This window comes from Triturus cristatus, chromosome 1_2 (assembly GCF_964204655.1).
Source record: "Triturus cristatus chromosome 1_2, aTriCri1.1, whole genome shotgun sequence".
Classification (NCBI taxonomy): Eukaryota; Metazoa; Chordata; class Amphibia; order Caudata; family Salamandridae; genus Triturus; species Triturus cristatus.
Genome location: NC_140580.1, coordinates 331,966,175 through 331,993,305, shown reverse-complemented (window position 1 = coordinate 331,993,305; position 27,131 = coordinate 331,966,175). Strand labels below are relative to the sequence as shown.

Genomic DNA, 27,131 nt, shown 5'->3' with positions numbered 1-27,131 from the left:
TTAATAAGTTCTTTTTTCTCAGTGCAGTGCTGTGACGTGCTAATGTGAAAGCTAGTATATGTTAACGAAATGCACTTTTTGAAATTTTGTAAAGACTTATCCTATTTATCGTATTGTTTGTTGTACAATTTCCAAAAACATTTTAGGGTTCGGCCCCTGCAGGGGCGCTAAATTCCAAGCCAGGCTCTGATAAGGCTCACATTGTTAATTCGTTGGCTCGCCCACCTCTACTTACAACAGTACGTAGAAATAGTGAAGGAAATAAACGGCATAATGTTTCAGATTTTCCTAATTCAGTAATGGGCCGAGTACGTAAAAAAACATAAATCTCCCACTTGAGTTACCCCGAAACGAAAAATCGAGGAACGCAAATCCGTTCTCTTCCTATCTTTCTTCTATGTTTATCGCAAATGTCGTGAAACGCTGCACCATCGGAAACAATTCCAGTTCTGTTTCCGGGTCACAGTCACAAGCATGGCGGTTCTGGCTTCAAATTCAAGCAATCCTATAGTATTCTTTGATGTTACTATAGGTGGGCAGGTGAGGTGTTTTACGGTGGAAGTAATGTTAGGATGCTCCTGACTACGTTATGCTGCGGACTGTGCGCACAGTAGTTTACGCGCTTCCTTCCGACTTTAGCCGATGTGTATCTGGTGCAGCACCTTTTGCCTTCCCAAGTGCTACACGTTCTGTTACATGTGGTTCCGCACAGAATGGCGCCGCTAAGTTCACCCTTTTCTACTTACTGTCCAAGGATCTGTCTCACTCTCTACTTTCGTATTTGGCGGGTAACCCCATGTAGTGCGATTTTCCTAAACCAGTTCTGCCTTTTTAGTCCACAGAACGCCACGTTCTGCTAGGCACTTCTAATTTCGATTCCATCATTTTGTTACACGGCAACGTTTTGGAGTGTCTACGATTGAGAATTGAATATAGAAATCTGTAGAATTTCATGTTCCATTTTACTTGGATTAGGAAGTTATAAAAGTGGTAAACTAAATGTCCTCACTTTTAACTCGCAAAACCAGGAATCTCTAAGCTAAATAATGCACAAAACAGGAGTTGATAAGTTAATTATTGAATGTTCGCGTCTGCGACATTGTAAGTATAGGTTTAACAATTCTCGTATGATCAGACAGCAAACCCAACTATTTATTCCGCCCTTCCCAAAAAAAGGAGGTGCCAAAAAAAGCACACGTTGCTCAAGTACTCCAGGCTTTGAAGTCTGAATTAGGTTTTATTTATCGTGATCATCAAACCCTTCTGTTCAGCAATACACATTAGTGAGCTTCAAGAATTTACTTTTTTTAAAGTCCAAATTAGGGATTAATAGACTTTGCAATTTACTACCTAATTGGTTTTCTGACCATACAGCTCTTGCTTTAGATATTAATGTGTATCCCCATGCACAAAGGAATTCCTAGGTGGAAGTTAAACCGAACTTCGATAAAGAATTCTGCAAAAGCGTTAAGGATAAGGTCCTAATCATTTTTTAGGTAAATATTGGCTAGGCACCTATAGAATCTGTGTGGAAAACGTGTGGCTACGTTGAGAAGTGAAGTAATGTCCCTAGAAGACCTAAGAAGGAAGAAGCGAAACCAAGAGTTCCTATCCATGCAGAATATACTCTTCTAGGCTGAAGTCGCTCTGAATACGGTAATTAATCATGAAAACTATTGCCAATGAGACAAGGCAAAGCTAGAACTAAAGCTCTTCCTTCTAGAAAAAGAGCTGGTCATTAGATCAGCAGGGCAACAACTCTATCAGGAAAGGGAGCATATCGGGAAATAGCTGGCTTGGCATATGAAATGTAGAGCTATAGCTACTCAGATTACAAAGATTCATTATCCACAAACATTTAGCTACACAAATGAGCTTAAACAAAGCAGCCATTCCAGAAGCATTTTGAAAATCTTTACCATGAGCATGTAGATCCACCCTGTGCATCCATCTTTAAGTATCTTCAGAAGTGGTCTATTCCATGGTTACTATCTGGCGAAGCTGCAGGATTAATTAGACAAGTAACGTAGGAAGAGCTAATTGGTGTCATAAAGAACTTACCAAGGGGTAAAGCTGTGGATGAAGACGGTTTTACATCTGAGTGGTACCAGATCTTTATTTAGCAGCTTATGGCCCCAATGACACAACTATTTAATAATATTTTATCTGGAGGTAAAATTCCTGCATCAGCCAATTTTAAAATGTTCTCCCTCCCTCGCGTGCTATATCATCTACAGAACCACCCATATCTGATACCGACCACATGGTTCAGGCTGATGAACGCACTCCTGGGTCAATTACTCTGGGCCCGGGGTTGCCTTGAGAACCTTCTTCCAATCCATATACTGTGGGAGACTGGCCACTCCAGATATCCAGGCATATAATGCAGCGTCTCTTCTGGTACTGAATGACTGCTGGTATGGGGATCGAAGGGACCCGGCATATGCAGTAGCGCGCTGGATAATGGACGACCTGACAATACACACACTTCTTCAATCGGGGACTACACTTTGTACCCTCCCACCGGCGACAAGGACTGTGTTCATGCTATGGAGGCAGGCCCTACGTCGGATTGGAATGGTGGGGACAATTGACCAGAGAAACTCCCCTATGGCATAATGGCCTTTTGCCTCAACTTTCGACACTCACTGGATTCAGTGGTTGGTACAGCATAGGTATATCCACTTTGGAGGTGGTTATGCGGGGCCAAATCCTAAAATCATTTCAAGAGCTTTGACGAGAATTTGTTGTTCCCCAAACACAGTTCTAGAAATACCTCCAGCTCTGGCATGTCGTCTCCCCCTATATGCTACACCTAGATGATATACCTGAGTAATTCTATTGAGGCAAAGGTCTTCATGGGCGACTTGGGTGACCATAAGATCACTAAAATATACAGAACAATAGTTACTAATAGCCCCAACACTTTAGATGCACTTCGAGAAGCCTGGCAGGGAGACCTGGGACCGCTAATCTGAGATGACTGGACAGAGGCACGAGAGTCCCAGCGCGGTGTGGCAATTGCATCTTGTCTTCCACTCATACAATTTAAATACCTTCACCAGGTGTATTTCACCACACACAGACTGTGGAGGACCACCCTGGTGTAATCCCCTCTGGTGGAATGCCTGCAATGTCATTCTATGGAGGGTTTCATACAATCTGGCATTGTACTGCGCTTCAGAGGTTCTGGCAGAGGGTCCTGAGTTCCCTTTCGGAGGTTCTAGGGTGGGACATGCCTGCCTCGCCAAAATTGTCTAGGAAGGTATAGGAGGTTCTAGGTATAAACGTCACTTATTGTTCCTCGGTCTTGCATTAGCAAAGTGGTACATAGCCAGGTCATGGAAGGCTACATCCCCCCCCCGGGTTGAAGTGTGGAGGAGGGGAATGGATTTCTGTATGGGCTTAGAACTCCCAATTTTTAAAGTGAGAGGATGCCCCCAGACACACCCCAAATATGGAAAAGGTGGGCAGACTACTGTGGTCTCTATTTGGAACCAGTCGCCTCTATTTCCCAAGCTGCTGAGGCATTGAGATAGTAATGTGGTTGGAGGTTTCCTGCGTCTCTATTTTAAGCTGATATGGCTAGGGGGCCGTGGGTAGACGATATCGGGCAATGTTTTAATGGCATGGCACTGGCTTTTATGTTTTACTGTTGAACATGTTATAACTGTCGACATCGGCAATTCCACTCTATGCACTCTTATATGTATCAGTATTCCAGGTATCAGCAGGAAATGTATGGCTGTAAGACGCAATAAAATTTGTTTTGAAAAAAAAAAAAATTCCCGCTTATTTTTCCAGAGGAAATATTATTTGCTACTTATAACGTGAAGAATCCAGGCAATTTAAATTGCTTTCATTCAATAGCGCTACTAAATACCGATTACAAATTCATGGCAAAATGAATTTTTTTTGAGGCTGCAGCTATAATACCCCAATTTATACCTAGAGATAAAAATGCCTTTATACCAGGCCGGCAACTCTATATTAATACACACTTTCTGGTGAAGGCTATAGAGTAAGTATATGCCAACAAAGTTCTTGTGGCTTTTTAGATGTGGAAAATCATGGCTGGACCATTTTGTTTGCAGTGCTAAGATGTAAAACCTTCATCTGTGCATCCTAAAGTACGGTGTCTGCTGCAAACACACAGAGCCCTTTTTTTATATAATCACTTTGCTTCTTTAGAAGGGTGGGGGGATTAGTCCACCCTGTCTAATATCATAACAGCTCCTGTTATGATTTATGTATTACTTACTATACTGACCGTATTTGTGTTAGGCATCTTCCTACTTGTTTCGGCGCGTGTACTGCATACTAACGCACAATATTTAAAATAAATATTTAAAATTGTTCTCATGTCTCTGTCAGATCTTATTGTGGACAGGTACGAGTGTGAGAGCGAAAGGCTGTGTCCTGTTACCGTAATTCCTGAGAGTCAGGAGTGTTGTGTTCTGGGGTTGCTAATTACTTGTTTCTCTGTGAGTGAGTAGGAGGGTAAGTGAGACACTATAGCTAGTCAGGCTCAGGGATGTGGAATTCCTATAGCCCGAGGCACAGGACATATTGTTTGGGGTCAAGGGCAACAAGTTTTCATGTGTATTTTGTCCTTGGGACAAGTAGGCCCCACCCCCTGCAGCACAAACCCTTTGGCTGCCAGTTTGCAGTACCACATTATGGATCAGGGAAGTGCACTGTCTGCAGTTAAGTTAATATTTTTGTCAATATGTTAATGCTGTTCAAACTTGTATTTATGGTTCATTAATCGAAAGATTTAATTATTAGGGTGATCGCTCTAAGTAAATTTGTAAGCTCTGGCTGCATTACTGACAGTGGTTCCAGTATAAAAATGTGTGTACACGTTTTCAAAGTTTAGCAACATGCGGCTATGTATAATGTTCTCCGAATGCTTTCTGTTTTAAAGCAAATATTTGTAGAAGCTTGAAAGCAAGATTGATTAATCTTTGCTTTCAAAATAAAATGTTCATAAAAAAATGAAAGCAAGGAAAAAACATTTTGCTAAACTACTGTAAAATTTCAGGTACCATTTCTTTGCAGCATCATTTAGTAACATGTCTTAATGCATGCTAGTATTTCCCCAAAATATTCATAATGGAAAATCAGTGTAACCAGTTTCAAGAAGAATATGGGAAACAAAAAAACAAGCATTGGCAATGCCAGTAGGGCTGAAATCGATGGCCAGCTTTTTAGTTTTGTCAATGTGTGACTTGTTTTGGCATGGTTTTTGTAAAACCTTATTGGTGTGTGAGCTGCGAGGCCCTCACCATTATAACAAACATTGGCAAAATCAAAACTTGTTTTTGGTGTCGAAAAGCACGCACTGCCACAGTAGTTACTGACACTGAACAAAACTACTTTCTGTGCAGATATGCTCCTTGTGAAAGAGCAGAATGCTGTCACTCACAGTGAAGTCAGCCAATACAGAGAGAGTCCGAATTTTAATAAACACAAAAGGTCAATGTCAACGGCATACCAAATCAGGGATTCAATTATTACAGAACATCTCAAAAGTGCACCCATGGTATATGTCCTTACATTAAGTGCAGCTATACAGCTTTCGTGGATTACCAAGAATTTACAGAATTAGGACAAGATATAGTGTTTTTAGAAAATATTTGTGAACTGCATTTTAGCATGAGCAAATATGCATGTGTAGATTTACTCATGCGAAAATCTGAGTGCTTGCAAGTTCACTTTCCCTCCAACCACTTTTTCCCCCAACTCTGGAAGAAGGTTTATGTCTGCCATTGTCAGGAGTAAATTTCCAACACTTCTCAGTATGGGAAAAGATTAGAGAAGAGTTGTTGAAAACCCTTAAAACATGCAAGTTAGTAGGTTTGCACGGACTCAAAAGGGCATTCTAACCTTGGAACTATTGCTTACGACTACCTTTAGCTCCAGTATGTAGATTTGCGGCAACATAAAGGGATTGCAGGTTTTCAAACACCAATATGGTATGAGCCCTGGCATAATCAGAGAGGCCATATCAGAGCTCTTATATAATGAGATTGCTGCCATAATTTGTCACCACGCTACATGGCACTAAAGGGACAAGTGGATTTAGTTACAGGACAAGTATATTTAGGAAGCAACCTGTCCCATGGACAAGTAGATATTTTATTAAATTCCACACCCCTGAGCCTCATGGGTACTAAGGTGGTAGGATAACTCAGTCCTTGCCTACTACGGTTCTATGGCCCCAAGCATAGTTCTGTGATTTTGCAGAATCCCTGCAACATGGCTCTGCCCTTGTTTGGTCTGGTACTTATTTGCGGGAATACTGAGTAGCACTTATGCCTGCCCACAATCCCCTCTCACCTTTGCCCAGAGATGTCCGTGTTGTGGGGTTTTTACCTGCTCAGTTTGTAGGCACCTCCTCTTACTGTAGGTTTTTCAAGCTTGAATTTTAAAAGGTTTATACCCGTTTCTGTGATACAGTTTGAATCCCTTGTTTCTGCATATGGCTCAACCGGTTGCGATTCCTGCGCATTGCCCTGCAGCGGTAACTCAGCATTTGCTGCAACATGGAGTCCCCAATGCGGGGTCTCTAGTTGTTTTTCTCGTTGAAGCGGACCCTGCATATCGTTTTAAAGTTTTTTACTCCTGGGTTACATTTCCTGCTGTGGATGCAAATGATAATACTTTTTATACTTATACTATAGCTAATGTTACTGCTGCTTATCGCCCTTAAGTGGTCATTGCGCTTCCGCTTACTGCCTAAGAGCACCATATTGGGTTGAATGGCGCCCTTCCCCATCATCTTGCTTCTGTTCGCATGGGCCCTTTAAGTGTTGATGGCCTGTCTTGGCAGGATTTACCCCTTATTCTCACAATGCCACCGCTACTGTGGCTGATGTATGTTTATTGTACACTCAACTGGTCTAGTTATATAGACGTTTGTTGCATGTGCCTTTTTGTGAGCTCCACCTGGGGCTGCGCCTCCTGTGCAGGCCCCACAAGGCGGAGGACTTATGAGCCTGGTTATTATTAACTCCGTTATGGGCAAACAACCCCTTAATCGTGAAGACTTTACGTTTTGGAATACTCAAAAAATTGATCAGCTTGATGCTGTTTTTCCCCTTACTGGTCCTGTGGAGAGGCATAGGATCCTTACTATGTGTTTGCCTACTGGTCTGGTCCCCCTCCTTGGTCGACTGCAACACCTGGGGGAAGGTGTTTGCTAAAGTGTATACACTTTATGCCACCCCCTCGATGAGCGTCTTTCTGGATGTTCTCAAACATGTACAGAATGAACATGTGGCAGGTCCTGCCCAGGATTTGGGGATGAAGCTAGTGGGTAATTTTCCCGTAGTCTCCGAAATGATTCTTTCTAATGTTGAAGGTAAAGCAGCATCCTTGATAATACGCCTACAACTTACTGCTGTGACCGCAGCTGACTGTGTGCATGAGTTCCATGTCATTATTTTAGATGTTTATACATCTTTGAGACATAATAGTTTGGGGTTGAGACTATCTGTGCAATCTCTGGGCAAACCGCCTCCTTGAAAGGAAGGTTGTCCGGTTTTGGATAAATCTAGATAACAACAACAGAAGCCTAGGTCTTGTGGCAGGTCACTGCCACCGGACACTTCTAAGTGGCGATATGACTTGCATGATCACACTCAAATTAAGACTCCGGATCGTTTTCAGGTTCCTGATCCTCATTCCTTTCGGGAATATCTGATCAACCGTACAACAGAGGAGGGCGACAGGATCACGGACAAAGCGAGTCCGTACAGCCGAAGCGGGACGTGCAACGCTCCTTTTTAAACAAAGTCAAGAGAGAGGAACCGCCTCCGTATAGAGCCCTCTTCCAAAAGAAGGTGGTTGCTGCTTTGGCAGTGAAATATATCCCAAACGGTGAGAACCCTTCTCCTGGACAGGAGTTGGGTGGTGACTCTACTCAACAGCGCAGTGGAGGTCACCGTGGTGCGCCAGACACTCCGCTAGTTTCTGGAGGCGAGAGCAACTCACACTTTTGTTACTGTTGAAACAGCAGACACCCACGTTGCTCCTCCGGATCGACTATATCATTTAGATATTCAAATTGAAGGTGATATTAAACCCACCATTAATGCTATTTTTTGGGATAATCTGACTTCTTCTTAAGACATTTTGCTAGCAGAGGTCGATTGGCCTTCTACCTTTATTCTCGCCTGTCCTCGAGGCCAGGAAGGGATTCTCCCTTCTTTTTCACATCTCTTCCCGGATGACACCAATTATGCTTATGCTTCTGAGTGGGCCTTGGCTCTAGCTCCTTCCTTATACTGCAACCAGGCTGGTTGGGATAAGGATTCCTCATTACATGTTATTCCCGTACTTTCCACCTCGAAATCTCAACCTCAATATCCAATTAAACGCAACGCTAAAGACATCCTAGCGCAACTTGAGTATCAGGGTGTGATTGAGCCCAGTGTCTCTCCTATAAATAATCCTGTTTCCAATTTTGAAATCTGATGGTTCCTATCGCATCCTCTTAGATTACAGGCATTGGAATAGTCATTCACTGACTTTCGCAGTGCAGAATACGCCTGGGTCAACTTCGATTAACAATATCGTCTGTAAAAAAAATCAAGACTAGGCTAGATATTTCTAACGTTGTTTTCAGTCACAACCTGGCTCCTTAGAGCTGTGACTAGTCTGCAGTTACTGCCCTCGGTTTCCAGCGCCTATACGCCCGTTTACCAATGGGGTATAAGAATAGCCCCAGTGTCTTTGTGGTGCGGATTGTGTCCCTTTTTACATGACCTTGATCCTGACTCTTCGTCGTATGTCGATGATCTATACCTTACTGATGATGAACTAAATCCTCATTTGGAGAGAGTCGATTGCATAGTAATGCGATTCACTGAATGTGATTACAAGTTCAGTTTTACCAAATTGCACATTGCGTTTTTGCTGTACTTTTTCTTGGTTATGAATTGACCAATGAGGGTAGGGGTTTGGCCCCTCATTTTGGGGACAACGTGAACAATTGCAACCCCCTTCTTCACTCAAAAAATTGCAATCTCTGCTTGGTTTTTAAAATGTTGGCAGAACATACATTCCTGATTATGCTCAGTCAATTAAACCTCTTTATTCCTTGATACACCCCACTTTCTCCACTTTCGCCTGGCTTCCACAACATACTGAGGTCTTACGTAATATGCAGTCAGATCTGCTAGCAACGCAGTTCCTACTCACCAGGCTTAATGCCACGAATTTGGTCATCCGGATTTTGCCGGGTGCAATTGGTTTCACTTATGTAACATTCAATGAGGGTGACACAGTCCCCATTGCTTATAAATCTAATTTGTACACTCCTGCTGAAATGCGTTTTTCTTCTACTGAGAAAATTCGGAATGCGGTGCAAACGGCCATTCTTAAAGAAAGGCCACTTGCACCAGGTAATCGCATCTTTGTCGTTTCCCCTGAGCCTGCCTTAGACGCAGTCACAAAGGCTAGTGTTCCCAATTCAAAAGCCCTTCACACCCACGTTGAATTCATTGGGCTATGTCTTTATTATCTGCTGATGTTTCCTTTGTTTTTGACCCTTCCTTGCAAATGCAAGAGTTTCTTCAATATGAACATGTTCACCCTCTGCCGTCATCACTTCTTCCTCTTGATCAGTATAATTGTATCGTTTACACTGACGGCTCAGCACAACCAGCCATTGGTTCTAAGCAGACTTATTCTGCAGCTCGCGCTATTGTTGTAGGCACTATGATCGATGGAGTTTTCAACTCCCCGTTGATTCATACACAGTCTTAAGGAGACTGTACAGCACAATTGGCTGAGCTGTAAGCGCTCCTTTTAGCTCTTGTGCATTTGATTCTCTCACACAGTGGGTGATTCATTGTATTTTGTACAGTATTTTAATGACAATTTGCATTTTTGGAAACAAAATGATTATCGGGATTCTAAAGGCAGCACAATAAAGCATAAAATGCTTTGGGTCAAAGTGGCTAATCTTAAAGATCACCTACCGCTTACACATGTACAAACTGGGACATCAACGTGCGGGAATGCACGCTATTGGGAATTCAATGGCTGATGAAGCAGCAAAATCTGCAGTTGCCACAACTAAAGTAGCCGCGGGTACGCGCTCTATTACTAAAATTGATGATGACATTATGACTGCCATCGCCACATCTTAGGCTGGTACGGCTTTTCCTCAAGGGTTTCCTTCTAAATACATGTATCAGTTAAATGCTGAGAAAGCTCCCTTAGTAACAATTCCTTGAGTAGGAAATCGCTTGATACCCAACTTGGACCGCAGACACTCTTTAATAGTGGCCCTCGTGAGGATATCGCCTTTGCGCACGCAGGGGTTTCTACCAAAGTTTCACTCTTACAGCAGCGTTATCGGTGGGGAGGCTTATGCCAGCAAGCTTGACATTATGGCAACAAATTAAGTGTTCGACTGTGTCCAGACCACTTCAGACACATCTATATAGTTCATTTCAGCCTTTTGGCTGTATTTATCTAGATCATTGCGGTCCCCTTGTTTCAGATGATGCATTCAAATATATTTTGGCTGCAGTAGATTCTTGATCTTGATTCCTTTGAGACTAGCCACAGTGCTCGGCTAAAGCTCGAACTGTTCTTAAGGATTTGCAGGTCTTTGTCGGAACTTATGCCTGTGGCACTTTCCATTTGGACTAGGGTCTGGCTTTCGCCTCCAAGGCATACCGGGATTCGAAGGGGGTGCAGGTGCATTTCTTGTCTCCATATTGCCCCACGGGCAATTCTGTTGTGGAGAGGATGAACTATGACTTAAAGCAGTCTTTAACAGAAGGGCATTAGGCACAAATTGTGGCTGGTTAACTCATCTGTATCGGGTTCAGCACACACTTAAAACCTCCCTAAAAGATCTCTGGGTGTGCAGACCCTGTATGAAATCTCTTTGGCCTCAAGATGTATGTTCCAGACCTTGATGGCCTAGATGTTGTGGCGGCTGCCGCTACCTTTGACGTAGACAACCACTGTGCTGTCTTACGGGATCTACAAAAATATAGTTATACTTTGGCTGCAAGTCATTTGCCTTCCTCTCTACAATCGGATGAGGCTGTTCAGATTCCTGTGACTGTCCGGCTTTCTAAAGTTGTTGATCTGGTTCTTGAAAAGGTGGCAATCAAAAAAGAATTTGGTGCCTCCTACCGTGCTCCTGTTCAAGTGCTTGGTGTTCAGGGTACCCGAACTGTGATTTTACCTCCACTTCCAGGATACCAAGATATTCGCTTTGTTTCCATTGAACATGTCAAGTTACACCATATGGCCAATTCTACATAATATGCCTCGAGTTGTTTATATACAGAATGTCGCTTTACAGTCCGTGAGCACCGTCCTTGCTGATTCTCCCTGTCTGCAGGACGGGATGTTGAGTCTTTAGTTGACCTGGTTGGTACCTGGTACACCTTCTGCACACTCCGTGATGGACATTGTTTATTATGATCCTCCAGTCGAGACTCCTGCTGCAATACAAGACTCAAGTCTACTTGCAGAATCACAGCCTCCTTAATTCCAGCCGAGTACCTCTGGTAACAATATCGATCAAGATAATTTTTCTTAGGACAGTTCTTCGTTGTCTTCGGTTTTGCCCACACCACCAGTGCGAATTTGTGTTTTCCTCTCCTGGTTAAAACGCACTTATCTAGCCCCACCATGAATATATATCTGGATCCTGTTTTCAATGGTATTGACTGTTGTTTTGTTTGTGATCAACGACCATATAAAATGAATAGAAACCAGTCCTTAGTTAATATTTCAGCAGTCCCAGTCACGGGTGGAGTTGTATGGTATAAAGTACCATTCGATGTATTTAGTCCTACGGAGACCCACAGATACCATATGTGTTCTGGGTTTCCATGGGTGATGTCATAGTACCTAGGTTACATTTGGATGATTGTGATGTTGATACTGTGACTTCCACGTTTTCTAAATTGCAATATTACACTGTCTTTGAATCTGAGGATTTATGTTTCAATGCCGCTAACTATGCTGATTTTTCTGTTATCAACATTATGGACATCATTTTTTGCATAGAATGAATGGACAGCGTCCCCATAATTATTATACTCAATGGGAGCATTGCCCAACTCTACCTCAAGATAACTCAAAAACACAAAGGATGAAATTTACATATTTCACCAGTTATAATGCTTTGTACCCAAAATCATATTACTTTAAATTGGTTCCTATTACTTAAAAAAAAAATATGCTTACTCAAACCAAGCTAATCTGTACAGCACCCTTCATTGAGTAACTAGCCCTAAAAGGCTATGATTATTGGCAGGACAATATTGGCTTAAAATACATTTGGGTCACTAAGTCCTGGCAAGTCAAAGGTACAGAATCTCTTTTTCGTGCATGTCTAATACCTGCACAAATAACTTCTAAATGACACAATCCAACAGACTGCTTGTCTGGTATTTGCTAAATTTTAATACTCCTACTATTCCCTCCTTTGCCCCTTTTGATGACTAGCTATCTTATACAAATTAAACTGAAGACCAACCAAATAGTATGATAGAAAACGGTACATTTAATTCTTCAGTTATTGCTCTGGGTGGGTGATTACTATGGCCGATAGACTCAAATGTTTGTCATGCTTATTTTTTTAAACTCCACATCTGGATTCAAATCAAATAGACCTGAACCCACTTCTGCAACAGGTTGCAAAAGGCTAAAGATTCTCTTTGCATAAATTAAATTACAGCATGTAAATTTTGTTTCATCATCCCACAGATTGAAATCTCCTGATAGTTTGTCTTTGAAGTTTTCAAAATCTGAGGAGATAGCCAGCTAGATGTAGTGTAGACATTATGGGGATTTTGCTATGGGGGCAGGGATGATAAAGTTCTGCTACTGTCACTGAGGAAGACTGATCTAATTGGGTTTATGACAGTGTTTCAGCAAGTTGGAATGGTGGTGTGTTTGTGATGAGCAATTTTTATCAGCTTTTTTTAAAGTTTGCAGACATTGAGGAAAAAGCCACCAGACCCTGTGCTAAAAAATGCTTATGCAGGGCATGCTGGTTTATTTAACCAGCCTAGACAACTGACAGGCTCATCTAAAAGAGGAGCCAAACAGCTATAATTTACTACCAACATTCAGCATCCTCAAACTTTGGAGTTTTCGAGGAATATGTTTCAAATTTCGAGGCTTCTTGTATTACTGAGTTAACAAATTAGCCATTACTTTTTATATATACTTAAATGGGGGTATCATTACAAAACACCTGTCAAAAATACATCAAGGAATGCTTTGATTAGATCCTAAAATAAAAATTGCCTACTGTCGACCGGTAATAGTTACTGCTGCAACCAGAATGCCCCCCCCCATAGTTCATATGTAATTTAAAGACACATATATTGTACCATAATAAGTGTGTATATTTTAATATGCATATTTATGAATAGTTCTCTAAATTGGTGTGTCAGTGAGTGATATGTGGAATTTGTTATTGATGTAGGAAAACTGATTGTAGGTGCTGCAAAACTCAGTCCCTCTCCTCACTCGGGCCAATGAAAACAAATTATTTATATACTCACATCATAACTTATCTTCCTTGACGTCACTTGTCTTTATTTTGTTCTTTCTAGTATTACTGCCATGAGCTTTGTGCCTCTGCCAAGCAATTGCTTGGATATCACAGGCACAGTGGCAAGAACCACTGGCAATACGCTCAAACTGAAGCTGTGAAAGTGTGGAATTTGAGTAGTAACAGTGACCGATTAACTGAATGGGTACTTAAGAAAGTGAGTTAGGGTGAGAATAGGATCTGCAATGTATTTGAAATTTGGGAAGAGCATTGATATGGTTAAGACAGGTCTGGCACAGCAATGTAATTTGGGTGGGCAGGGCTAGAGTTCAGTCTGGTGCTGAGGTAAGGGGAGGATCATTTGCAAGTTAGTGAAGTATCTGAGGCAGAATTATAGTAGGTGTGGGGTTCAGGGTAGAAGTAACATCTGAAAAAAGGAGATGAATCACTAGATTTATAAACTCTACAGTGTTAGGGAAATTTTGGAGGACGAGGCTCTCCTCCTTTATGAAGCGCATCTTGTTAGTGGAGAAAACTGTCTATATCAATCCTACCCTATTTCCCGTCTCTTTGCTGGAAGTTTGGTAGGTTATTGTAGTAATGTCACAAGCACTCTGTTTACATAGCACTTTTAATATAATGCTAGGTGTACTAGGAACCATATTTACCATATTTATGCTTTTGTAAGGCAGATTCTCATATGTATACTTTTTTCATTATGTTGCTGCTGTGTTATTTCTGAGAAATTACTCCATTTGAGCAAATTTTTCGTAGGTAAAATAATCTTTATTCTACCTGTTCTTTTGAATTTTTAGCAAGTTTCTTTTTTTTTTTGTACTTTACAGGAAGTAGGGCGGATGAAAGTAGAACTGTTTGCCGATACTGTGCCCAAAACAGCAGAAAATTTCAGGTATCTTAACTATTTCTATCACTGTACACAACTATGGTGTCTTACTATGGTAACTTTGTAACTGTAAAGGTCAACAAAGGGGGGGAAAAAGAGGTGGTGATGTTTTCAACCCTACCTCGAAGTCTGCAAATCAAGGACCGTGTATACTGGTACGCGAATTCTTCTTTTATTTTTAGATTTCAGGAATAGGTAACAAGGACATGAGTTATACATGCACCAAAGGTGGCTTCCAGCACACCACATGTTCAAGAAAGATTTATTTTTTCTGTTTACAAGTGGGCATGCATGCAAGACATCTGAAGGTGATTTGTATCTTAAAACAAAACTTTTTCCTGCTGGGCCTTAATTCTCTCCTTTGGCCCAAAATGTGATTTAGTTATTAAAAAATGTTCTTTGCTAGTTCAGATACAATTTCTTGTTGTAGCAATTGTGCAGTCCCAGAAGCTGTTGCAAGTTCTTTCACTTAGTGATCTGCCCATGAAGAACAAAGAGTTTATTTTTCATCACTCCAGATCTGTTGGACTCCAGCAAAGTGAATTCTTTAAATTTAATCTGGCCCAGTTTTTGTTTCCTGTTCTGCAGGGAAATTGGCTTTGCTCAGCGGACCTTCAGGATTCATAATTTCATGTCTGCCACCACCAATTTAAAGACCTAGTTAGTTGGGCCTGACCACAGTGATGATAGTGCTGGCCAAAGATCTCTCTCCAGTTCCTAGAGTTCTCCAATGCAAGGTGGGGCTATTCTATCCATACCTGGATGTTTAACTTATCCGGACCCCTTCACTTGAGATAGGTTTGTTGAGTCTCATGGTTGTTAAATAAATATTCTGTTGTGGGTTCGCTGAGAATCTACCCAAGTCTTTATTACCATCACCAAGGGTTGATTCATCTAATGATCTTGAATGGCAGGAGAGGGTTTGTGTATCTGTTTCTGGAAAGGAGTGCCTGAAGGATTTGGTGTCCATTTTCACTTATCAGACATTGTTTTGATAATTTCAGAAGTTCTGGGACTTTTGATCTCCTTCATATATGTTTTGCCACACAGCAGTCTTCATCTGAGACAGTTTTTACCGCCGTTCTCTGATACTTTGAATTTGTTGACCTCTCTCTGGGATTAAAATACCTTCTCAACACTAAATAGCCTTAAATCCTAATACTCCTAGTGGTGATGCCTCCAAATTTTCTTACTACTGACAAAGTGTTTGCTAGTAGGAAAAGGACAGCTGACATTTTTGTCCACAGGAGGGAGTGATACCCTCTATCGTTATTTTAGGTTAACATAACTTCTTTTTAGCTCAGGAATATTAACTTCATATAAGTTTGCTAAAGAACAATGTAACTTTAATATATGAGATTGAAGTAGGAAGCACCTGTGTTTCCATCATCTTCCATGGTTATTCTGGAGATGTGGAAATGGGTGAATCTTACATTATTTCCCTGGTTGTCATTCAGCTTCTCAAGGATCTTTTGAGTTATCTTGACCCTGCTTCTCATGAGTGGTAGCTCAGTAGTTCACTTATTTAATGCTTTTTATGTTCCTGTCCAGCGTTGTTACAAGATCACCATGTTTAAAGTATGCAGGAACTACGCGTTTTTAAAGTGTATTTGCTGAATTTTGTAAGGTGCAATGTAGTTATGTGATATCTTCGTTTCAGGCAACTAGTAATCGTGGAATCCTTTCCTTCCCTCTTCTTGGCTACCTCACCTGTGCAGATACTTCGATGCAGTGAAACTGCAACTTAGTGTAGTCTCTTTTCATAATTTTCAATAAATAAAAAATAAATTGTAAAAGAAGTTGAGAAACCAAATACTTGCAAAAAAATATGAAATGATGTATAGGTTAGAATAAAAAATGTAAAATGTTGCGATGAAACGCTCAACATTATGCATTTGTTTGTTACCTCAAATTATTATGGTTACACTTCTTAAATCCCCTAATCCCCAAAAGGTGGATACAACTCATCCGGAGAAAAGGAGAGACAGAAGGGGTCCCTTATCCTACCCCAACTGAGATAGGCTCAAGTGGCAGTCAGACAGAAATGTCAGAGGATCTCTCATTCAGAGAAGCTATACATTGAGCCTTGTATCCTGAACCCTGAAATCAGTATGCAAATACAACGATTGGTATTCTACTGTATGATTTATTATACACTATTTTTCTATTTATCAAGTGCATTCAAATGATTGTAAATATTATAAACAGATCAGCAATAATTATACAAATTAGGTCATTCATGTTTCATGACACACACTTAGGGTCTATTATTGTTTGCTCAATTGGTTGTAACCAGACTGCTTCCAGCACTGTTGAGTTATACTTCGATATGCTAATTTGCCAAGTCAAGCAGTACCTCCCCGCATATTATATGATGCCTTCAGGCTTGAAGTCAGATCTCTATGGATCAGCGCCCCTCCACCGCCCAGTCTGTGTGTTCACCTCCACCCCTGCCCCAATGTAATATATACATTTTGTAGGCTTGGGGTTTATTGGAGTAAGGAGGAATCAGCTTATTTATGTTCGATCCCTGTATCATTATGAAGGATATTCAAACAATACACTTGGTTTCAAACTTCAGTGGAAGTGTACTGCTATTTTCCTTCCTTCCTCTTCCTACAGGGCAGAACACATAAGATCATCTTCGTCCTAGCTATTTCTTCAGCTATTGCTCGCACTACAATCTGACGGCAAGAAAATAGAAATGTTCCTGTACTGTTACCATGTGTTAGAAAAAAAGGAAAACAATCACATGTCTGTTAACTGCAAAAATATAAACCACATAACAGCCTGATCTCCACCTGAGCGCGAAATGCATTGTTACCTGCAGCTAGGCCTTAATTGAATGTATCACTTAAAGACTCTTACATGATACACACTATTCCCATTTAAAATCCAAATTTTAAGATAAAAACACTCAAGCTTGCCACCACTTTTGAAGGACTCAGGAGGGTCTTGTAGACGTGGAGTAAAAAAGGAAGAAGGATAACAGTTAAGCTCAGATTTCGGGAAGCAGAGCGACTTGGCTAAAAAAGTAAGAATAGGGCGGGAGCGAAAAACAAAGTGTGTAAAGGAAGAGCGACTGAGGGTTTGAGTGAAAGTAGAAGGCTTAAACTGGGGCTGCAGAGGATGACCTACCTCCAAATAATAAACGAGAAAGAGAGGTGGGTGTTGACTGAGAACGTAGTTGTTGGGGCTGAGGAGGACAAAAGTGGAATGCTGGGGCTCGAAGAAAACTAGGCTGCCAGGAGGAAGGAGGTAAGGAAAGGGTGAAAACAGGTGTGCAGAGGGGGCTAAACCTTCCCATGTATTAAAAAGGGAGAAAGTGCTGGAGTACCGAGCAGCAGGGAAGTATAAAAAGTTAAACCATCCCAACCTAAAAATGGATAACAGCAATGTCGCAGCAAACAAATCCACAATTTTACCACTATATGTTTTTAACACATAGATATGGAAATTAAACAGACTTTCTAATACAACTTTTTACCTCTACATTGTTTAAGTGGATTTCTATATAAAATGTTCTTCGTTTGTAGGTACTTAGAGTCACTACACTCTAAGGTGCACATGCATCAACCTTCCGAAAAGCGAGTCCTTATTAGCGAGAAATAAGGAATCGCTAATAAGGAATCGCCTTCTGGGATGCATGTACAGATTCGGTATAATTTAGCGTTTCCTTAAAAATCGCTAAAAATCACCGAAAACACAATAGCGATTGCTTAAAATAAAGAATAGCAATTTCCGAATTCGGTATTACCGAATTCGGTATTAGCGAGTTCGGTAATAGCGAATTCGCAAAAAACGGGTCGCACAAGAAGCGGGCTGATGACATCACAACCAGGAAGTCATCCAGCCCATCCCTCATTCACTGCCCTGAGGAGCTCACAGGAGGAGGCAGAGCATACAAGCTGAGCCAAGAGACTTCACCCTCTGAACCCATCCACACTACCTACATCCAGGATGGACAAGGATGCACCTGCCACTTCAGACACGCCCAGGAAGAGGAAGAGAAAGTTCTCTGACGGGGAACTTGAGCATCTGATCGAGGGGGTGAGCAGCAAGCATGATAAGCTGTTTGGGACGCTATCACTCAAGGTGCCCGAAGCAGAGAGGCGGAAGATTTGGCTTCGCATTAGGGAAAGGGTGAATGCTGTCGGAGTGACGCACCGCAGCATCGACGACCTTAAGAAGAGGTGGTATGACCTCAGAAAGAGGGGAAAGGAGCGCATTGCCGAAAGGGTCAAGGAAGCAGCTTGCACAGGAGGGGGGCCATCCAGAGTACCTGCCAACACTGCCCTGGAGGAGCTCGTTGAGGGGACCATTGAGCCAGAGGCAGTCGTCGGAGTAACCCAGATGGACACCTCCGGCGCAGCAACCACAGAGCAAGGTAAGATGCATGCCTGCGCCTATACGCTGCGCATTGTATACCCATCCCCCAAGGTCAATCACAGTGTGCAGGGAGAAGTGCATAACACATATGCCCTCACATTAGTATTGCATCATGGGAGTCGTAGTCATGTTAGGCAAGTGTGCATGTATGATCACCAATGCACAATAAATGAGATCAGCAGTACAGGCCCAACAGAGTGTCAAAATATGTAATTTATTGTAGGAAATAAATGCGGAATGACAAACAGATGTAGTCACAAAATAAACTAATAATGCACTGTTTCACACACAAATGCATCTCCAGTGGACTCTGATGACAGTGAGCGCCTCATCATCTCCGAGACACCGGCAGATACCGATGGCGAGACTCCGCAGGAAGGTCAATCCACCCCCCCCCACCACCGACAATACCACCCCCCCACCACCAGTGACAATACCACCACCACCACCACCAAGACGCAGGGCACATGTCCCCTCCCTGCAGGTGATGGATACAGACCCGAGTCCAGTACCCACAAGTGCCCACAGTCAGACACGTGTCACACCGCCAGCCCCACCACCAGCTCGTGGCCGAGTCACACAGCGGCGCAGGTCCATGCGCAGTACTGCCGAACGACCCGAACAGCCAAGGAATCTCTATGGTGGTGTAGAGGCCCAGATGCTGCGTGTTCAGCGCCTGCAGGGGAGACACATGGGAACAATGAACCTCAACGTCTCCAAACTGGCAAAACACATGTGCACTCTGACAGACGCTGTGCGGCACATGACCACAGTTGTGGCTGAGGGCAATCGGGACATCAGTCAAAACCTACAGGAGCTCACCCGTGCCATCCGAGCAGGACAACACAGCGAGCGAAGGAGGAATAGGCAGAACTTGCTCCGTACCACTGCATCTACCAGGGCCATCACAAAGCTCTGCAATAGCACTGCAGTTTTGTCCCGCCGCTCCGTGTCACTGCAGGTGGACCTCGGCCATTACTGTGGGGATGTGGCGAAGGCCTTAGGCCAGGTGACCACTGCAGTGGAACACTTGCAGTCAGGGACATTCAGTGGCAGCACCTTGGGAGGGGAGGAGGGCAGTGAGGCAGCATTTAGTGTGAGCAGCGTGTCGGTGCCGGAGACCTGCAACAGGAGGCGCAGTACGTGCAGCTTCACAGCCACAGACACACAGCGTGGTGAGGTAGAGGAGACACGCGACAGGAGGCTGGGGGTAAGTGGGAAGCGGCACTAGACATTCAGTCCTGCATCTCTGTCCATGGTGGTGTAACCATGGGCCACTTGAATTTTACGTTAGCACTCCTGTGATGCCAACAGTTATGTTTTTCGCCACAATGCGTGGAAGCACTGTAATTTTGTCTATTCATGTTACAACACTTTCACAAGTGCTCATGTGAAGTAAACAGTAGCACTCCAAAATATATAGTCATGGCTCATTCTTATCTGGCTCTGAAATGATGTTGTGTGATGTATGTCCGCCTCCTTTGACCTTCAGCTGTGTTTGGCACGTGTGACTGTCGGTGTTGTGCGGGTGGTTGGTCATCCCGATAGTTGTCGTTTCTGTCCACCTCTATGGGTATCCTCCTTCTGGTTGCAATGTTGTGCAGCATGGCACATACTGCTACGATCCTGCAGCAGGTGTCTGGTTTATATTGCAAAGCACCACCAGTCTTATGTAAGATCCGGAAGCGACTCTTCAGGATCCCGAATGTTCTCTCAATCACATTTCTTGTGCTATGTGCCGCGTTGTAGCGTTGCTCCTGTGGTGTTGCTGGGTTGATGTAGGGGGTGAGGATATATTCCCGCAGGGCGTATGCACTGTCACCTACAGGGGGGAAGCAAAGGCTTAGCGGCAGTAATGATGATACATGTGTGATACTGATGTAATGAATAGGTATGAGTATGTACCAAGCAGGAGTCCCTCTCCGAATTCTCCATTGAGCAGACGCCTGTGGATGCCACTGTGTCTGAATATATATGAGTCGTGTGTGCTCCCTGGAAATTGTGCCACTATGTCCATGATGATGTGCTTGGCATCGCACACGACCTGCACATTGATGGAGTGATAGGACTTCCTGTTACGGAAGATGTACTCATTGGCTGAGGGGGAACAGATGGGGACATGCATGCAGTCAATGCATCCTATGACATGGGGGAATTGGGCCACCTGGTAGAAATCCTTTTTGGTGTGGTCCATCTGCTGTGGGGTTGTGGGGAAGCTGATATGGGTATGTATCATTGTCAGCATGGCATCAATGAATTTACGGAAGAAGTTTGAAAGTGGCTTTGTGATACGCCTCCCGCTACCGCTATGACCCGCTGGAAACTTCCAGACGCCAGTAGGTGCAGGCTGCATAGGACCTGGACGTGTGCAGGAATGGCATTGGTCCTACGTGTCTGGTGCTGCAGTAGTGGTTCCAGGTCAGCAATTAGGCGCATTATCATGGCACGATTGAGACGGTACTTGTCATATACTTCATCCTCATTTTGGCCCAGCAATGTAATGCGCACTCTGAATACCCTTTCCTGGATCCTCCTCCTGCGCTGTGCTGCTGCATTTATTCTCATCCTCCTTGCAAGCACTTGTAGAGGGCTGCCATTTTGTAAAAGGAAACGGGGTCTCCAGGCCCATTTTTGAAGGCTTTCGGATTGTTTACACCTGTGGTACACTTTGACTTTTTTTTCTTTTTTTTTTGGTGTGTCTGCAACTTTACCTCCTGGTTCTGATTCCCCTTATTCTGCTCATGCTAAATAGCGAATTTGAAGCTTTTCGGTATTAGCGATTTTTGATGCATTCTTTAGCGATTCTTTATTTGCTAATCGCTAATGCCAGGCGCAATTTGTGTTTTCGCTATTACTGATTCTTTATTTTGCAATTCTTTAATATAACGGGAATTATTTTAGTGAATCTTTATTTTTTCGCTATTGGGGTTGATGCATTGGAATTGGTTGTTTGGCACTCTCTAACGGACGATTTTAGCGATTCGGTATTTTTGCGAGGAGATTTTTGCTTGATGCATGTGCCAGTAAATAAGGGAGTCTGTGTACTAATTATAGGCTCTCTTTTCATATTGCTTTTCTCAGTGCAGTAATCTGCTACTCATGTCCGTGTTTATTCTAAAGATTTTAATGGTGCAGCCTGGCCAGAAAGCAGACTGATAGTCTGCAAAGAGAGGCAACTGTCCAACTGAATTGTGATACATTGTTCTGTTTGTCTAACTTCATGTTATCACAGAACCCCAAATAACTATGGATAAATTCTGCAAAGAGGCACTAAAAATAAATGTACCCAAATGCAGACAAATGTCAAAATTAAATTTCATAAAGATGTGAGCCCCATCTATACGTAGCTTGTATGAGTTTCATTGTAAAGACGTTGCATTCTCCAACATTCAGTTTTTGTGGTAAAATTACCATTGAAGTAACATTTTGTGTGTTTTTTTTGTTTTGTTGAGTTTCCTCTAAAAGAACTCTTCTCTTGAAGCAGTGGTTCCTAAATTTTGGACCTCTGTGGACCATCATTTAATCATTATTGGACCCCGGGGACCCCCACTGAATCATTCTTTGAATCCGCTGACCCCCACCGAGCCTTTACTGGAAGCCAGGGACCTCATCCTAAGCATTTCGATGTTTTGAACTGCAAAGTATTTCACAGAAATTACAGAAACAAGTATGCATCAAACAAATTTATAAAGTGATGAACTACTATTAGTTTATTAACAAGAAAAAAAAATCACCATTTTAATGGGAAGGATTGATTTTTTCTAAATTGCATTGAAGCCATTCATCATGCAAACTATATTCTGTTTGATGTACTTGCACTGCAACAACAAATGAGTCTAAGGATACTATACATTTTTTTGTCTCCCTTTTTAGAATTCCTTCACACTTACAGGATGTTTTAAAAATGTACATTTTACTTCTTTATTTATATACACTTTATTAATCTGTTGATAATATTTCATTCTCTGTTGCGGCCCCCCTGAGTAGGCTTCACGGACTCCCATGGGTCCCTGGACCACAGGTTAAGAGCCACTGTTTTGAAGGAATCATTTTTTCAAGAAAGATCCTCTTCAATCCTGTTTCCCCACATCTGCTTTTCTTTGCTGCCACTCCCACTGCATTGCTACATTCCTCCTTATTTATGTGATGAGATCCCTTACCTTGTTGAGCTCCCTCTTCCCTCCCTTTGTATTACAACTCGAGAAATTCGAATTTGGCTCTGCGACAGAGTACCTTTTTTATTTTAGGAAAACATATAAACATTGATCAATGCTATTTCATCAGTTTTTACCTACTGAATGGTTTCTGATTAATCACATGATTAAATCTCAGCACTAATTCAATAAGGTGGATAAATGAGTGGGCAACACCTGCTGTGTCCATCACTACTAAAGGCTTGGAATTGGAAAATGGCAGGAAGAAATGTGAATGAAAAATGGGCCATATTGTCTGGGGGATTCAAATGTTCTTTTCTGTGAATATATTTATTGCCTTTTTAACAAATTGTTTTCTTTTGTTTGCAGGCAGTTTTGTACAGGAGAATTCAGGTTAGTAATTGATTATGTTCAGTTGTGCGTGGCTATGATGTACGTTCTTTCTTGTGTTCAATTCTTTCTATTAACGTTTTAGGTGAATGGTCTATGGAATGTCAGAATAATTTCTAAGCAAAATAAAATTCCTGCTAAAAAACAAAAATAAACAAGCATTTGCAATGCAATAGGTCTCGCATTTACGCGAGTTTGAGATATTGACATTGCAAATGACAATGCCTTTTATTTTTGTTTTTAAAACCTAAATAAAAGGCATTGTCATTTACAATGCCAATAGCTTAAACTCGTGTAAATACGAGACCTATTGCATTGCAAATGCTTGTTTGTTGCTGGAACCGTAATCCTGCCTTCCTGTCCCTGCTTAGAGGGCAGCTAAGGAATGAGCTTCCCAGAGATAAGCACCTGATTTATGAGGTCTTTGAGCTCCACATGAAGGCCCCTTGATGTTTACAATCCCTTGTGTTCGCACTGAAAGGGGGGGGGGGGTTTATGGCCTTCACAGTCGCCTGCTAGAAGCTTCTTATATGTTAGCTGTATCTGGGCCCGTGTTGTAATTGTGCTGCATGCAAAAAAAAAAAAAAAAAAGCATTTGCAATGCAATAGGTCTCTCATTTACGCTTGTTTGAGCTATTGACATAGCAAATAATAATGCCTTTTATTTTTGTTTTAAAAACATAAATACAAGGCATTGTTATTTACAATGCCAATAGCTGTAACTCTCGTAACTGCGAGACCTATTGCATTGCAAATGCTTGACATCTGTGACACTTCCGCTATCCACCTTTGCTTCGCCCCTTCCTTCAGTGGCACAGTAGATTGCACTCTGGCTGCAGGGAATTCCCGCTGAATAAAGTCACTGTGTGCCCGTCTCCCTCCTCACAGCCACAGAAGAGCCATCTCACTTTAAGAGGGGAGAGGGTGCTGCTTTAGGGCTAGAGCGAATCACACTCCGTGACGAAAACCTCACACGTTCTTGGTGACAAGACGGGAAGTGATATGCAGTTCTTTTGTCCTGGGGTGGGGGTGGGGGGAGCACCACTCGAGATGACATCATGAAAGGAGTAAACAGTTCTGGTTTAAATATACAATACATTCTGCATATTACTGATACAGCTCACTGACACTTCTAGGCACTACAGCCCTATCTGTATAATTGCTCAAAATAATGATTCATACACGTTAGATCAGAGGATGTGCAAAGACGTTATTGGGGTGACAGCAACTCCACAGAGGAAGGAAGTCTATCTGGCAACTTCATCATTTCTAAAAGCTGTCAGTTCAACGATTTTGTATACACGTGGAAGTAACGCACACAGTAAAATGTGAATGACAATCAGAAGCGCAACTAGAGCCAGATTTCGGGGGGGGCTGAGCAAAAATTTCGGGGGGGGCTGAGCAAAAATTTCGGGGGGGGGGCTGAACTTTAAGCAATAGGCAGAGTGGAGCTGCAGGGGCTCTTAGAAGGGGTGAAACAACAGCGAGGCCTCATTAACATGCAAATGGTCTTTTAAAGACCTGTGAAGTGCTCGGGTGCGGCTGCTTTTTTGCCCGGGAAGGTGTCTCATCCCGGGCTGCCACACACGACGGGGGGGGGGGGGGGGGGGTGTGGCTGAAGCCCTGTGAGTCCAATGGGTGTTGCGCGCCTGATGACAATACAGGCAGTGACTTTTAAATTAGCCCCTTTCAAAATACAACTGTATTTTGCCTCCTGTTTGCTGCTGTGTGTATAGCAGTTGGGGAATGCCACGTCTTAAAATAAATCGCGCCGCCTTGTCTTTTTTTTTTTTTTATAGAAACCGCATGTGCGTTTAAGTAACATAAAATAACAGCACTCAGTATGGGTGTACATACTATGTTTTCCTTGTCAGTTTGTTGGAAGGGAACTTCATTTCTAAAAGCTGTCAGTTCAACGATTTTGTGTACACGTGGAAGTAACACACACAGTAAAATGTGAATGACAATACAGGCAGTGACTTTTAAATTTGCCCCTTTCAAAATACAACTCTATTTTGCCTCCTGTCTGCTGCTGTGTGTATAGCAGTTGGGGAATGCCACGTCTTAAAATAAATCGCGCCGCCTTGTCTTTTTTTTTTTTAATAGAAACCGCATGTGCGTTTAAGTAACATAAAATAACAGCACTCAGTATGGGTGTACATACTATGTTTTCCTTGTCAGTTTGTTGGAAGGGAACTTCTTTCGAACAACTAAAATGCAAGCCTAAACCGTTTGCAAGTGTGTGAGGGGTAGCCCATACATTAGAACAGAGTACATTCTTTCCCAGAACTGTTTCACCTGAAAACGTTTCTTTGTATGCTGTGGTTGGTGCAAGAGTGTGTTGTAATTTATGTAAAACGCGCACGAGGCACACATTACAGCGTCTTGACACAATGTGTACATTGTATGTTTAGACTGTTTAATTGTAAATGAAGAATATAACGATGCTGTTTTCTTTTAGAGTGCTCTTTGTACACGCAGGCTGCCACAGTGTGAAAGTGATCGCGATCACATCAAAGCGGCCGTGCCACACTTCAAAGCGCGGCTGTGTGACAGGCGAAAGTGAAAGACGAGTGCTTTCAGGCTGCCAAATGGTGCGCGCGCCCGGCACACATGCACAGTAGTTGGCGGCCTGAAAGCACTCGTTTGCACTTCCAAAAGTGCTTACTATAAGTCTCGCCAGAACAGCGCTAAAGCGCTGTCTCAGGCGAGACCTAAAAAGAATGGCTCTCTAAATCTGTGCTTCGCTTCTTGCTTGTTATAAAGAAGACATTACTGCATTATTTTATAAGTTTTATGAGTGTAGGCTCTTAGGAAAGTTGCTCATTGCTAGAACCTGTGCATTGGTAAAATGTTTGGTGGTTTCTTAGAAGAGCAATTAGAAAGTCATGTTAATGAACATGTCTCCTCTCAAAGCTTCATTGAATAATATTGCTAATATAGGAGATACGCTTTACAAAACAGTGCAACATAAAACACTCCTAACACCCAGTATAACAATCTCAGTGAAAGGTAATAGTTTGGAATTACTATAAAATGGATTCTGCAATCTCTGAAAATAGACTATTGTGGTAATATTTCAGGTTAAATATAGGTAAAAAGCGACTGAAATGCTCACCTTTTCTAAATTTCCTCATCTGGAGTCACTAACCTAGATAAACACCATAGCATGTAAAAATATTTAGAATTAAGAATGCAACAACAAGTCATACTTTGAGGCCACCCTTGTTAGTGCAGTATATAACCATTGGAGGCTCCCATAGGAATACTAGTATCCTATCTGCTGTCAGTGAGAAGATTAACGCTGGCACATATCTGAAAGCCGGAATCAACTCTGCCCTTGGGACTGTCATGGTTGAAAATGTGGTACATATATGCAATGGAAAAGCTATCTGCAACATTGAAGGACAAAATGCATTGCTTTAAGAAAATTTGGAAACCCTTTAAAACTCATGTAACAGACCGACTTGGGGATGGGAAGCTGGGCCCAGTGCACGATCCGTGAGGGAGGGGCAAAATAGGATCTCATGCTCTTCTGAGGGAGTAGGCTCCAGAGGAGGATTGAGCTTAGCAAGGCCCGTTCATCCTGGTCCCGTCCCAACAATGTGTGGCCGGTGATTCTCGTTGTTGCAATCCGAGCTCCTGACGAGTGCTTAACACATCAGACTAATTAACTTCTTAAAGTCTCCGTCGAACAAATACCAATACCTATGGAGTTCACATTTACATTACATGGTAGTTGGAATGT

General features: G+C 42.4%; 1 protein-coding gene across 1 annotated transcript in view; it reads left to right on the top strand.

Moving 5' to 3' along the window:
• Positions 1–409: 409 nt before the first annotated feature.
• The window catches only part of PPIH (peptidylprolyl isomerase H), a 101,778-nt gene continuing 75,056 nt past the window's right edge, over positions 410–27,131 (top strand). Inside the window, exons 1-3 of the mRNA XM_085603929.1 lie at positions 410–540; positions 14,392–14,456; positions 23,363–23,386. Of these exons, the coding sequence (XP_085460055.1) occupies positions 475–540; positions 14,392–14,456; positions 23,363–23,386 (155 nt within the window). The 5' untranslated portion in view covers positions 410–474. The remainder of the gene's footprint in view (positions 541–14,391; positions 14,457–23,362; positions 23,387–27,131) is intronic.